This window comes from Erpetoichthys calabaricus, chromosome 11 (assembly GCF_900747795.2).
Source record: "Erpetoichthys calabaricus chromosome 11, fErpCal1.3, whole genome shotgun sequence".
Taxonomy (NCBI): Eukaryota; Metazoa; Chordata; class Cladistia; order Polypteriformes; family Polypteridae; genus Erpetoichthys; species Erpetoichthys calabaricus.
Window position 1 is genome coordinate 65815891 of NC_041404.2, and position 15731 is coordinate 65831621.

The 15731-nt window shown below is 36.5% G+C and overlaps 1 protein-coding gene across 1 annotated transcript in view; it reads left to right on the forward strand.

Moving 5' to 3' along the window:
- Positions 1-12936, forward strand: part of emd (emerin) — a 37463-nt gene extending 24527 nt beyond the window's left edge. Inside the window, exons 6-7 of the mRNA XM_028813247.2 lie at positions 7967-8083; positions 10713-12936. Coding sequence (XP_028669080.2) covers positions 7967-8083; positions 10713-10941 — 346 coding nt within the window. The 3' untranslated portion in view covers positions 10942-12936. The remainder of the gene's footprint in view (positions 1-7966; positions 8084-10712) is intronic.
- Positions 12937-15731: the final 2795 nt, after the last annotated feature.

The window sequence follows — 15731 nt, forward strand, 5'->3', positions numbered from 1 at the left end:
TGTTTTAAGACCTGGGAGCAAGTTAAAGTGTCTCTCGCGGGACTTCAAATTGTCTTCCGAGAAGATCATGTCTTGTCTCCCTAGTCTCCCTCCCAAAGATTTTTTTTTTATATGTGTCTGTGTGTCACAGATTCTTGAGGACAGTCTAGAGCTAAAATGGCTGGACGGAAAAATACAAACCTCAAAACTTGAGCTTGTTATGAGATGATGATATGATTAGTTTTTGAGTGGCACTCTAAAGGAACCCTCAAATACTGTAATTCTGCAGTTAATTATGAATTTATCTCATCAGTTGCTATCATAATTGCCTATTTTATAATCAGAAAGATCAGCATCAGAGTGGTATATAAATACAGAAAAATTATAGAATAGTTCAGATAACTTGGTTCCTAGGGCGCAAGGCCTACTGACTATTGCGTGCAAATTTTTTTTTTGATCCCGTGGAGTGGGCAAACTGTATATCAACAACAACAACAACATTTATTTATATAGCACATTTTCATACAAAAAGTAGCTCAAAGTGCTTTACATAATGAAGAAAAGAAGAAAAAAAGACAAATAAGAAATTAAAATAAGACAACATTAGTTAACATAGAAAGGAGTAAGGTCCGATGGCCAGGGTGGACAGAAAAAACAAAAAAAAAACTCCAGAAGGCTGGAGAAAAAAAATAAAATCTGTAGGGGTTCCAGGCCACGAGACCGCCCAGCTCCCCTTTGGGCATTCTACCTAACATAAATGAAATAGTCCTCTTTGTAGTTAGGGTTCTCACTGAGTCACTTGATGCTGATGGTTATACAGACTTCTGGCTTTAAATCCATCCATCATTGTTGGAACATCATGGTGCTTTGGGTAGATGGTGGTGGCACAAGCCACCACCTATAGGACACCGGAAAAGAAAACAGAAGAGAGAGTAGGGGTTAGTACAAATTTTGAATGAATAGTTATTATAATGAATTGGATATACAGAGTGTCAGGATTAAATTACAGTGAAGTTATGAGAAGGCCATGTTAAAGTAATGTGTTTTCAGTAGGTTTTTTAAAGTGCTCCACTGTATTAGCCTGGCGAATTCCTACTGGCAGGCTATTCCAGATTTTAGGTGCATAACAGCAGAAGGCCGCCTCACCACTTCATTTAAGTTTTGCTCTTGGAATTCTAAGGAGACACTCAGTTGAGGATCTGAGGTTGCGATTTGGAATATAAGGTGTCAGACATTCCGATATATAAGACGGGGCGAGATTATTTTAAAGCTTTATAAACCATAAGCAGAATTTTTAAAGTCAATTCTGAATGACACAGGTTAACCAGTGTAGTGACATCAAAACTGGAGAAATGTGTTCGGATTTTCTTTTCCTGTAAGGATTCTAGCAGCTGCATTCTGCACTAACTGCAAACGATTGATGTCTTTTTTGGGTAGTCCTGAGAGGAGTGCATTACAGTAATCTAGCCGACTAAAGACAAACGCATGAACTAATTTCTCTGCATCTTTCGATGATATAAGAGGTCTAACTTTTTGCTATGTTCCTTAGGTGAAAAAATGCTGTCCTAGTGATTTTATTAATATGCGATTTAAAATTCAGATTACAATCAACGGTTACCCCTAAGCTTTTTACCTCCGATTTGACTTTTAATCCTAATGCATCCAGTTTATTTCTAATAGCCTCATTGTATCCATTATTGCCAATCACTAAGATTTCGGTTTTTTCTTTATTTAATTTGAGAAAGTTACTATTCATCCATTCTGAGATACAGGTTAGACATTGTGTTAGCGAATCAAGAGATTTGGGGTCATCAGGTGCTATTGATAAATACAGCTGTGTGTCATCAGCATAGCTGTGGTAGCTCACGTTATGTCCCGAGATAATCTGACCTAATGGAAGCATGTAGATTGAGAAGAGCAGCGGACCCAGGATAGAGCCTTGTGGAACACCATATAGAATATCATGTGTCTTTGAGTTATAATTACCACAACTAACAAAGAATTTTCTCCTGCCAGGTAGGATTCAAACCAGTTTAAGACACTGCCAGAGAGGCCCACCCATTGACTAAGGCGATTCTTAAGAATATTATGATCAATAGTGTCAAATGCGGCACTCAAATCTAAGAGGATGAGAACAGATAAATGGCCTCTGTCTGCATTTACCCGCAAGTCATTTACTACTTTAACGAGTGCAGTTTCTGTGCTGTGATTTGTTCTAAAACCTGACTGAAATTTATCAAGAATAGCATGTTTATTGAGGTGCTCATTTAACTGCATAATGACTGCCTTCTCTAGAATTTTACTTAAGAAAGGCAGGTTAGAGATGGGTCTATAATTTTCAAGAGAAGAGGGGTCGAGATTATTTTTCTTAAGTAGGGGTTTAACTACCGCAGTCTTAAGACAGTCTGGGAAGACCCCCGTATCTAATGACGAATTTACTATGTCAAGAACATTATCAATAAGCACACCCGATACTTCTTTGAAAAAATTTGTTGGTATTGGGTCAAGGGCACAGGTGGATGGTTTCATTTGAGAAATTATTTTATGTAAATCAGTAAATCTATCCTAGTGAAAGACTCTAATTTATTTATTATGAGTACTGGGGTTTCGGGGGGGATCCTTAGTGTTGGGGAGATATACTATTTATTTCTAATATCATTAATTTTTTGATTGAAAAATACAGCGATAGCCTCACAGGTTTTACTGGAAGTACTTAGAAGGCATTCCTTTGAGTTACCTGGGTTTAACAGATGATCAATTGTCGAAAATAACACTCTGGGATTACTAGCATTGTTATTTATAATCTTAGAGAAATAGCAGCGCCTCTCAAGACGGACTGTGTTATTGTATTCTGTTATTTTAACTTTTAATATCTCATAGTCAATAGTTAGTTTAGTCTTCCTCCATTTACGCTCAGCTCTACGGGCATGTTCTCTTTAAATCAGACACTCTTTGGGTCTTCCAAGGTATAACAATGCTAGAAGATTTTTTAACTGTCTTTTCAGGTGCAACTATGTCAACAGCAGCCCTCACTTTAGTATTAAATCTTTCCACCTTACTATTTACATTCTCCTCTCCTCTCCTCTCCTGATACATTGGGTCTGATATTTTTTAAGCCTACCTTTTAAAATTTGTGAGGATTATTAAAAGTTTTGTTCTTGCGTATTTATTGTACAAATATGCAAATACTAGTATAAAGTCTGTTGTTTTATTTGTACATCCAGTCTACAAAAGGCCAAGAAAGCTCTGATTAGAGAGTTAATTATTTTGTAAGGTAAGGCTCCCTGTAATACAGGTCTGAAAATAGAGGAAAAAAATATACTGTACACCACAATTGAAAAGGATGTTAAAAAGAGGTCACATGAGAGTCCGTATAGATTTTGGCGAAATCGGAGAAAGTTTTCTGTTACTACGCTGGCAACATATTCAATTTCCTTCCTTGTGTGCTTTAGATTCAAAGCTTTATGGCATTTTATTGCAGCTTTAAGATTTATATATAAAAAAAGAAACCGTCTTCCAATTTATTAAGAGTTTGTTTCCAGGGTTGGCTAAATATTACCAACATTTACAAGAGTTGTCAGACTTTAATAAATGTCTCTCTATTATAAAAAAAAATCCTGGAGAGAAACAGTAGAGCGTCGAGATAAGATCATGGAAGACAGTTAAAAGACCCGCGAGGACTTTAAACATGGGACATTGTGCCAAGATATTGACCCGGGACCGTCTTGCGATGACCTAGAACATGAGATTCTTGCAAGACACCCCCTACTTACAATCAATATCAAATAAGACAACAGGGCAGCAAAACATTCAGTCTTGTGAAGGATTTGAGCACACATAGATCCAGGGTCTCAGCGCATATAAAGGGTATAAGGACAATACGTTATAAATGAAATATCGACAACTAAGCGAAGAAGAAAGCAGCGCGGAGAAAAGAGACTCAAAAGCGTTGGAGAGAAAAAAGAGCAAAAACGAAAAAATAATCTAGGTGCAAATTCAGAAAATAAGGAAAGTAATTATCAGCCCGTAACAAGTGGAATTGAAACAAAGCACGTCCAATCGGGCTCAGAATTAAAAGACAAAGTAGAACTTCATAAATACGTTCACAAACGTTGCCGCTATACACATGCAGAGCAGATTATGAAAGCAATGGAATTCGAAAGGCTCAAAAAAAAAAATATGCACGATACAAATGTGGAGAAAGTTAACACTAGAATTACCAGAGCCTATGAAAAAACTTGTAGATCCAGCCCACATTAAATCCGTTCGCACCTCTCCCTCAGTGTCTTTTGTCCTGTAAATGTGCCAATTAAGACAAGTAGCAAGCAGCCTGCTATTCCATCCCCTACCACCGCAGACCGTGCACAAACTTCTCCCAGCTCATGCCTTGATTGATTATCTGGGAGTCAAGTGCTAGAGTTTTAGAGTGGAAATAATAGATTGTTATTTGGAACACATGCATTTCATGTGTGTTCCGTTTCTATAATAATCTGTGTAAACACATTGTTAATACAGAAACGTTTGTCATATTTTAGTACTGAATGACAAAATGTTGGCATAAACTATATAATGTGTGAAGCCTGAAGTCCAAAGATCAAATAAACACTTTCACAAAAGGTTCAAGGACGATACAACAGCTTTCGTGGCGTAGCGATAAGATTTGCTGACTTGTAATCAAGAGTCCCCGGTTCGATCCCAACTGCCTCCTATATTTGACGTTTTCAGTAGTGAGCTGCTCTTATTGTTAATTTTATACAGTATACACATACATTTGGTTTGTGTCTGTAACAGCCGCATTACATTTATAGGACTTGTAAAAGTTACCTTTTTTTTTCACTTTTATTCTCTCACTCACGGTCGCTATACATACTACCGCCCTAGGGATCTGACGCTGTTAGTTTTTATTTGAAACTGGGAGTAACTGTAGATGTGAGTGGTGTTTTGAGGCAATGGAACTGGACATTCTCTGATCTGGAGGGATCAAAGCTGACACACAAACGCTGGTGAATCTGCCTTCTTCGTATCTCACCGTCACTTGATTTTTTTTTTATTCAGTTTTGTTGAGTTTTGCAACATCGGCAAGCTTCTGTTCCAAGACAGCTGCTTTCCCCAGGATAGTAAACTGGATCAGTGTCATGTGCCCTTTCAATGTAATAGGAACTAAAGCATAGAGAGAAGTGTGCGCATTGCAACAGGTGCACACGTCGTAAATGTAGGAAGGACGAGTCCTTGCGTGTGCTTGAACTGTTAAACATTTTGAATGTGATGATTGCATATAGTGCTGAACTCTGACCTCTCTGTACTATTGTTGCCTCTGCATCTCCTGGGAGTACAAAAGAAACGACAACATGTGGGGACTGGGCAAGATTGGGGGGAAAAAAACGTGCAGTGTTATGCTGATTGAATATGAATAATGTTGCATGCCGTGCCACAATGTTTTCCCGAAATGTACTATACAGGTCATAAAATGAATAATTCCAAATATCATAGTATATCTACAGTATGTCTTTTTTTTTTTTTGACATCATAGACCATAAGGTGCATACTAATTCAGCGTGAGCAGGAACACTCAATAAAACTGAATAAAAAAAAACAAGTGACGGTGAGATACGAAGAAGGCAGATTCACCAGCGTTTGTGTGTCAGCTTTTATCCCTCCAGATCAGAGAATGTCCAGTTCCATTGCCTCAAAACACCTCTCACATATACAGTTACTGCAGTTTCAAATAAAAACTAACAGCGTCAGATCCCTAGGGCAGTATTATGTATGGCAATCGTGAGTGAGAGAATAAAAGTGAAAAAAAAGGGTAACTTTTACAAGTCCTATAAATGTACAGCGGCTTGTTACAGACACAAACCAAATGTGTGGTGTGTACTGTATAAAATTAACAATAATAGCAGCTCACTGCTGAAAATGGCAAATATAGGAGGCAGTTGGGATCGAACCGGGGACTCTTGATTACAAGTCAGCAAATTTTACCGCTATGCCATGGAAGCTGTTGTATCGTACTTGAACCTTTTGTGAAAGTGTTTATTTGATCTTTGGACTTCAGGCTTCACACATTATATAGTTTATGCCAACATTTTGTCATTTACTACTAAAATATTACAAACGTTTCTGTTTTAACAATGTGTTTACACAGATTATTATAGAAACGGAACACACATGAAATGCATGTGTTCCAAATAATAATCTATTATTTCCACTCTAAAACTCCGGCAGTTCACTCCCAGATAATCAATTAAGGCATGAGCTGGGAGAAGTTTGTGCACGGTCTGTGGCGGTGGGAGATGGAATAGCAGGCTGCTTGTCTTAATTGGCACATTTACAGGACAAAAGACACTGAGGGAGAGGTGCGAACGGATTTAATGTGGGCTGGATCTACGAGTTTTTTTTGTAGGCTCTGGTAATTCTAGTGTTAAAGAATATGAAAGTAGGAAAATGAGAAAGTATAAAAAAAGAAAGTAAAGATCACAGTAGCGCAAACAAACGGAAATTAGTACTCGAAAAAGGGAAAATAATCACCACGGACCAGGTGTCATTGAAAATAAAGCAGGACAAAGCGAGGTCAGAAATAAAAGACAGACTAGAAAACAAAGTAAAACATCATAAAGAGGTTACAAAACAAAGGGGCCAAACACATGCAGAGCAGGTTAGAGATAATGAAAACTGGAATTCAAAAGACTCAAAAAAAACCAAAAAAAAAAACGTAGGCGCGAAGCACATGCGGAGCAAGATACAGAATACGAAAGCAGAAAAAAACGAGAGTAAACATCGCATTAGCACAAAAAAAGAGAAATTATTACTCGGAGAAATAGCTAAAAGGCAAATAGAGATCGAATATATGGACTCTGGTGATATGTCAGAAGTATGTAAATATTGTAAGGCTTTGAAGTTTAAGTCAGAGAATTTCAAAAATGTGTTTTACCTCACATGCATTTATGGGTAACTTTGCAAAAATAATTATTAACTGCTGATGATGTAGATCGCTTTGTCTGTGCTGAAATTCCAAACAGAGAAACCTATCCTGAATTATGGTACGTAGTCATTAAACACATGCCTCACTGACCTCATTTAAAAGATTCAGCATATTGGGACTCGAAAGATTCTAAATATTGTTTTTACATAAGTTCTGAAATTAAAGTGAAACTAATGAAATAGCAACAATTCAAAGAAAAAAAAATCTTAAAAGTGTATATCCGGAAAACCAAACACGGGGGTTGGCGAGCGAAGCCCCCTAGTTATTCAAATAATAATCATTTATTCTTCAAAAACCGTATATTTTTTTCACAGTGGCTTATTAGAAACTTTATTATTTTTAAGTTTGTTGTTCAAAGTGTAGATCTTACTTGTAATTCAAGTAAAAGTTCTATAACTGTACTCAACATTTGCCCAGAATGTTTGTGAAGTACTTGGTATCGGCTATCAAGGAATGGTACTGGTGCATTCCTAGTCAAAAGTGCACATTTCCCTTGTGTCAATAATGTTACTCATTGATTGTATTTAAGCTACCTTTTCTTATCTAGTGTCTCTGTCACTCTTTGTAAAGCGGTTTATTTTCAGTGGCACTGTTTGTTATGACTTGATATTGATATTCGTTATTTTGTTTAATGAAATGTTTAGAAATGGTTGCATTTTTACAGTAAGGTCAAACTAAAACCGACTTTGATCATATTGATCACATGTATTCCAAAATATTTATTGTTGGAGACTTCTTACTAAACCTATCTGATTTAGGGTTTCTACCTAGGGGATTGGGAAGCTTTTTAATTTTGTTTTAAAAACATGCTTGCATGATACAGTATGTCATTTTATTTTCAGAGAGAATTGTATTTTATACTGGTTCTGGTTTAAAAAATATCCTAGTTTTTAAATATTTAATGACTCATGCTTTAATAAAAGTATGAATATTTCTGTGGGCTTCTGTTATTTAAAATGATTAGTTTATCTTTTTATTTATTTATTTATTTTTTGTTTGTTTTGGTAGGGAGGCTCGCACTACAGAAATGGACCATCATAGTGCATACAACAGAAAGCAGTACTCTACAGAGCCTACAGGACATTCCTTTAAATATCAAGAGGTTTTGCGCGATTATAAAGATGAGTATGTGTGAAGAGCTTTTATTTTATTTTTATTTTATTTTTTTTATAGTCACCAAATTAGTTTGTTTTTAAATGTTTTAACTATTACATCTGTGCATCTATTAAATATTTTAAACCTTTGAATTTTAAGGGGGTGAAATGATGATACATTGGTTAGTACTCCCACCTCACAGATTCAGCATTATTGATTAGGCTCTCTCACCCAGTTATTGCCTGCGTGGAGCTTGCATGTCCTTCCTGTATCTGTATCTGTGTTTTTCTCTGGGTATGCTGATTTTTTTCCCCACTTGACATCGTCATCTTCAAAGACATGCAGGAAAAGTTAGCTGTCAGCTCTAAATTGGTCCAGTATGAATATGTGGGAGTGTGCAAGTAAACTATACACTTCACTAACACCCAGCTCAGGGCTGGCTTGTTTTCTCCTTACAGCCTTTATTGCCCCCGTAGCCCTGAACTGAACTATGTTATATTGAACTGAACTAATGTTATATTTTGTAATTTTAAAAGGTTTTGTATAAAGTTAAATTAAAAGATTCAGCTAATATGTTTGCTCCATCAACAGTATAGTTGTATACAATAAATACAGGCTTTCATTTGAACTAAAACTGTAATTGCAGGAAGATTTTTTAAACTGTAGGTTTTATTCAAATAATTTCGGTTTGGATATACTGTATATGGAACACCTCCGTGTACAAGCAAAAACAAAATTCTAGTCAGCATATGCTTCAGGTGTTGCTGAACCATCTCATCATCATACAGTTCCAATAGCACTTCCTGGCATAAGTAAACACAAGTGATTCTCACCAGTTGCAATAAAGTGTGTGTGTGTGGTCTATCTTATTGATTCCTAATACCATTTTCTGTGCTACAAAAAAAAAATAAAACATTCATGAAAATGTCATTAATGTCAAGTATAATGACAAGATACCAAGAAGAGAAAGAAAATGGAAAAGACTCCATGTCAGATGATAAGAATCACATGAGTTGTTAAGATTTGGCTTAGTTTTCAAGATTTTGTTTATGCTTTTTTAATTGGTAAATCTCTCATATGCAGCAGACCTTTTCCTTAGAGTTTGTGTCTATGGGAGTGGGTGTACTTGTATGTGATGTCACCCAAACCACTGTAGTAGTCCGGGTGCTGAAGCCAACAAGTAAATGTTTAATATAGGGAGCTTTTGGTAACAAAACGTTTTGTTTTCTTGTTAAATTTTGGATTAAGGAAATTTTTAAGTTAAGGTTACAACTTTCAGCTTAAGTGGCATCAATAACTAGAAACACGTATGGTGCTATGTTTGTTGGATTTTACCCTAACTACAAGGTTTTAAGGGCTGGAGGTTATGCGTTGTCTTGTAGACTTCAAAGCTTCCCATGTACATGGATGTAGAACATGCTTACCTTTTCTTTTGTCGGGGTCTCTCTTCGTTTTACTACACTTTCTAGTGTTCATCAGTAGTGCAGTTACTGCATTTCAAGGTCTAGTGTGGTGATTTTATCTTACTAGCATTAAATTACGTCTGCTGAAGGTTAGTCAATTAATTAACCCTTTGCTTTATGAGGACAAACATGTTGCTGTTATGTATACTTTTTTTTGTGTGTGTGTGTGTGTTGTGCACCTTTCCCTAGCAGCTCTGTGTGACACCACACCAGACTGTTTACTGCTGCAAAGGTTCAGGCACTACAATTCCAGTTGCAAACTTAAGCATTAAAAATAGGAAGTACTTCTGCAGCAAACATAGATAGACCAGTCTGTGAAGATATGCAGGGAGCAATTAATTAGATTCTGTTTACACCCTATTATAAGCAGAAAAGTTATTTGGTATAAGTTTTGGGTCCTTTGGCATACTTAATGCCAAATGTTTGGGTGGCAATTAGTGCACAGTTTTGTCCATCAAGATTTATGCTCACTCCCTTCAACACAAGACATTTAACATTCAGTGCAGTGTTAGCCAGAGTGACCATCCTGTTATAATTGGTATAAACTTGTCAGATAGAGAGTAAAATAGCTCTTGGGCCTACCTTACCAAATGAGTGAGGCCTACTTTATTGGATCCTCAAACTCTTTTTTAGCTGCAAAGAAACTCCACTTTGGCCAAGATGATGACTGATATTAAGTACAGTAAGAGATTACTCAGACCTGATAATTGAATTTAAAATCTCTCTTGCCATGCCAAAGAAAAAGAGGACAGTGTCATTTTGTTTTTCCATAGACAAAAGGAGCCTTACTGGTGCAATAAAACTTGATTTACTTTTTTCAGTGGAGAAAAGCTATCAACAAAATGCCTTAAACTTTTCCTTAATTTGTTCACTTTGGTAAAATAGCTAAATACATACTGCAGGGATATATAGTGCAGAAACTATTAAATGAGAAATGTGTCAGACCTAGAGTTCAATAAAACACTTAGATTAACCTATAATTAAGGGACATGAGATCAGTGAAAATGTACAATCACTATTACCATTCAGAGTCATAGCTGAGTAGCATTGTCACTCTAAAACTGGATTAAGCAAGTAAGAGAAATGAGTTGATGGATGTATAGGACTTCAGATTAAGGATTAATTTACATCTACTTAGGGGATCTTTGACATTTTATATAGAAAATGCATTTCACAGTTTCCTTTTTGTTTTTTAGGTCACAGCCTATTCGGAGCAGTTCTGCAACCTTTCGTAATGTATCACATTCAAAACCATCTCACGTGACTGCCCCAGTTAAACCTACAACAATAAAGGATTCCCAGGATAAGCGTTACATTCCTATCTGGCTGCAGTTTATGGTGTTTATTCTGTTTGCAGGATTTCTTTACTATGTTTTTACTAATATGGAAGTTACCCCCAAAAATCCTTTTGAACATATAAATTGAAGGACAGTTTGTTACTCTATGTGTATGTTTTAGCCCCTAATACAAATTTATGGTGACCTTCCATGCACTGGCAGCTGCAGTTAAATTTGAAATTGGCATATTTTTGAAAAGTTTTGAATAATCCTGCTGGTTTAGTAAAGTAGACCAAAGATTTTTTGTACATACTACATTTATGTACAGGGCTATGTAAACATTTTACACTATTAGTAAATAATCTGTTCTGGCTAAATGGATTGCTTCTTTGTATTCATATTTTATTTTAGAAAGTAAATAACACACGAAACAGCATTTCAGAAAGGTACACTGCAAAAAATGAAAAATAGAATCAAGAAGAGTGGTCAGATTAACGTGGAATTCATTATTTACAACTGTTTACCTGAGTGTTATGTATAAAGTAAATATATATGTAATATGCATACTGGTGCAGATGCATCCCAAAGATGTAACTTGAAAAATTAGTAGCAAAAGTATTTTACCAGGTTTTCAATGGTTAATTTTTAAATTTGTAATAGACAAGAATTGTAAAATATATGTGGAGTGTACCGGTACTTTGTATAAAGCCACTTTATTTTTTTACTCCTAACCCTTTTTGGGTTATTTAAACACTTGTGGTAAAATGTAACCAAATTTATTAAGGGAATATAAATAGCATGAGTAAATAATTATGTATAGGCAGTATAGTACTGGATGCTTACTTGTATACCTACAGCATAAAAAGAGTAAATTTACATTCATTTTAGCAGAAAAGTGTAAGGTGAAAAAAATGTTTTGCCATTGGTCTTTTTTAGCACTGATGCAGATGCAGGTTTCATCTACTACTCATTTTAATAAACCCTAAGGACCCCCTGAGGCTGCAGGTTTGTGTCCCTTAGTTTCACAATCGGTCATTATACCTCTGGTTGAGTTAATTTAAGTAGCTGGTCTCTCTTTTTCTTCTCTTGGTCTGCATTCAAAAAACCACAGCAGTGTGATTGTTTCATTTATGACAATGTTTATGATTAAGTAGAGAGATTTCTTTTTAATGTAGCTTTAAATGCTTGACTGTCTTTTGTTTTCCTATTAATAATGTCTTTTTTTCTGTGTAGTTTGCTCCCTTAACTGTACACCAATAATAACAATAACAAACGGGGCAGACACCTGGGCAAACAATGCTGAAAGACTGCAACAACTTCAACTTCAACATTAGATCCATCACTGTGCTTATTAGTAATTGATGGATTAAATACCCAGAACACCTGGAAAAACAGAATAACTTTTGCAGGGATGAAGATTAAAATCTTCATCTACTATACATAAAAATGCTTTGTAAAAATTTAGCCAGCTTATGTTTGAAATTTTACATTGACCTTGAATCAACTTCCTTAATTAGGCTAGGAGCTCAATTGAAAACAGAAGTTGGTGGGAATAAAAACCTGCAGCCACATGGGATACATGGGCCTGCGTTTGGGCACATCTGGTCTAAACCAAAGTCCTGGTCATAGCTCAAACAAGTATAAAAGACTTTCATCAAATGAAAACTGGACAGGTTTTTTTTTGTTTATATATTTTTGTATTTAGTGCAATATCCATTTATACCCTTTTCATTCTATTTTGAAATTAGGAGGAAATTAAATAAATTTGGCATCGACAAATCACAATGGTGTTTGCAAATAATTTTGTAATGCTTCAAATGAGCGAAGAATGGCTTTTTTAAACTCTTGCTTTTCAGGACACTGGATTTTTTTGCATATACTTTGGATATTTTCCAATACTTACATTTTTCAATGTATTTAAAATTAAATGTATATTTTTCAGCTTGTAATATTTCTGAATAAAGCAGGATTAAGGTCAAATAAATTTAGACACTAAATTGGCTACTTAGAGTAAGTTACAGCATGAAAACTTTTACATCTTCATCTGTATCGTTTTTATCTATTTGGGTATATATGAGAATTGTATTTTTATTTTAATGTTCATTTCAGTTTACATGTATTAAACTGATCTTTGTAAAATTTTCATTTAAATTCCTTTTTTAATGTATAGCATCACCAGGGGCCTCATGTATAAATAGTGCGTACGCACAAAAATGTTGCGTACAAATGTTTCCACGCTCAAATTGCGATGTATAAAACCTAAACTTGGCATAAAGCCACGCACATTTTCACGGTAGCTCCAACCCTGGCATACGCAAGTTCTCCGCTCAGTTTTGTAATCTGGCGGCACCCAGCATCAAAGCAGTGCTACTGTTCCTGTGTGGTTACCCTTTCTTTTTTTCTTTATCATATACACTGAAACTAACTGCATATTGTTTATTAGTTTAAGGCATCTGATTGTAATTAACCTGTAACAATAATGGTCCAGGGAATAGCCAAAGTATTCCAAATACCATAGCTGCTTTAGCGTTGTTAATCTCACTGCACCTTCTTTTTCTTCTTTCAGCTGCTCCCGTTAGAGGTTGCCACAGCGGATCACCTTTTTCCTTATTACTCTCACTGCACCACTCTGAGTATTTATATCACTATATCTGAGTGGGGAATCACAGATCTACAGCAGCTGATCGGAAAGAGAATTATCGGTATACAGCATCAAGCACACACTGCCTCAGCCATGCTGTCTATTGAACTGCTCTCATACGGCAAACGCTTCAAAGCCTTTCCTGTATGGACCTCACAGTTCAGAAACAGTTTCATCCCAGGAACTATAAACGCACTCAATCAGTCCATCAAGTGCTCCTTGTAGAACTGTTTGTACTTATAAGTACAATTACCTTACTGTAAACTTGCACAACAGTTATAATATTGCACAACCTGAGGTACTTTATAAAGTGCTTATTTACATATGATGACGATATCATTTTTAAGATGAAATGCAGCAAAATATGTTATATTATACAGATAAAACTATAAATAACTTCATTTAAATAATCTGTATTGTTAATAATTAAGCATGAGAGGACACGGTGCCGCAGCGCTAGTGAGGAGCTGGCGCTCTGTTCACGGATTGTTCCTGCCTCGCACTGTATTCTTGCAGATGCTTGCACGACACTGGAAGGATAGATGGATAGAATAATTAAACACATACTACAAAGATATTTCAATGTTCCTTAAACGTTTTGAAGAATTGGCGTTCTAAGCTTACAGATGGCTTAATGTCTATTACAGAGCTGATTGTGTGGCCATTGGGTGTTTGGAGAAAGAAAAGTAAGGACAGGAATTGGGGGTTGGTACGTTTGAAGGAGACAGTACTGCTACAGTAAAGTATTTCATCGAAGGTCGCACATGGCGCAGCAAGCGTCTTGCGTGAGACATGAACAATCACTGCGCCACTGTGTTCCCATGTTTAATAATAATAATAATAATGCATTTTATTTATAGGGGCACTTTACATTAGCAGTAAATCTCAAAGTGCAACATAAAAAGATTAAACAAAGGCAAGGCAAGATTAAAAACAGATTTGACAACAATAATTATAGCATTCTTGTTAATATGCTTTCCTAAATAGAAAAGTCTTTAGCTGTTTTTTAAAACAGCCCACAATCTGCTGTGTTCTCAGGCTGTCTGGTAGGGCATTCCAGAGCCGTGGAGCAGCGGCTGCAAAGGCTCAGTCACCCATTGTATGAAGTTTGGTCACGGGGGGGCAAAGGCTGTGGGTATTTGTAAAACGGAGGTTTCTTGTTGTGGATTGTAATATAAGGAGTTCTTTTAAGATATTGTGGAGCATTTCCATGGATACACTAGTGAGTAAACAGAGTTTGTATTCGATATGGAGATGGATAGGGAGCCAATGAAGTGACTGAAGGATTGGTGAGATATGTTCATATTTCCGCACCCTCATCAGGATTCTTGCAGCACTATTTTGAATTTGTTGGAGCTTTTGAAGGCTCTTGTTGGATATCCCGATGAGGAGTGCATTACAATAGTCCAGTCTGGATGAGACAAAGGCATGAACCAGCTTTTCAGCATCACAAAGGGAGAGGTAGGGACGGAGTTTGGCTATGTTTCGGAGATGAAGGAATGCAATTTTAACAAAGGTGATGAATATGTATAGCAAATGACAGATGGGAGTCTTAAGTTGACACCCAGATTTGTAACAGAAGGGTAGAGGGTAATGGTACGGTCAGAAAAGGAAATACAATTTACAGAGGAACGAAGTTGATGGGGGGTGCCAATTAAAAGGGCCTCAGTCTCATCGAAGCAAGACGAAAAAGTTGATGGAGGTGTAAGAGACGTCAAATCCAGTCTGACATAGAGCTGCATATCATTGGCATAGCAATGGAGTGAAACTCCATGCTTGCGGATGATGTGACCCAGGGGTACTATATAGATATTAAAGAGGGTTGGTCCAAGGACTGATCCTTGTGGGGCTCCACAGGTGACAGTGTGGGTATGAGATTTAGCATCCCCCAAGGCCACATACTCAGTCCTGTCTGTAAGATAGGAGTTGAACCACTCGAAAGCAATGCCAGAAAGTTCAATTGTATAGTGAAGATGATGGAGAATATTATAATCTACCATATCAAATTCAGCTGTAAGGTCCAGGAGGATAAGGAGTGATGGAGAGCCATGGTCAGCAGCCATCAGGAGGTCATTGGTGACTCTGACCAGGGCTGTCTCTGTGCTGTGAGAAGTTCAGAAACCATAACATGCTTTAACTCCTATCATCATGAAAATGATATCATGTATATATCTCAGTATTTTAATTATTCAGAGAGCTGTAATATCACAAATGTAATGGATTCTATGTCCTGTCGGAGGAAGAGAAAGCCCGGAAGCACGTAGTGATTCACACACACAGCACATAGAAGATCAAAT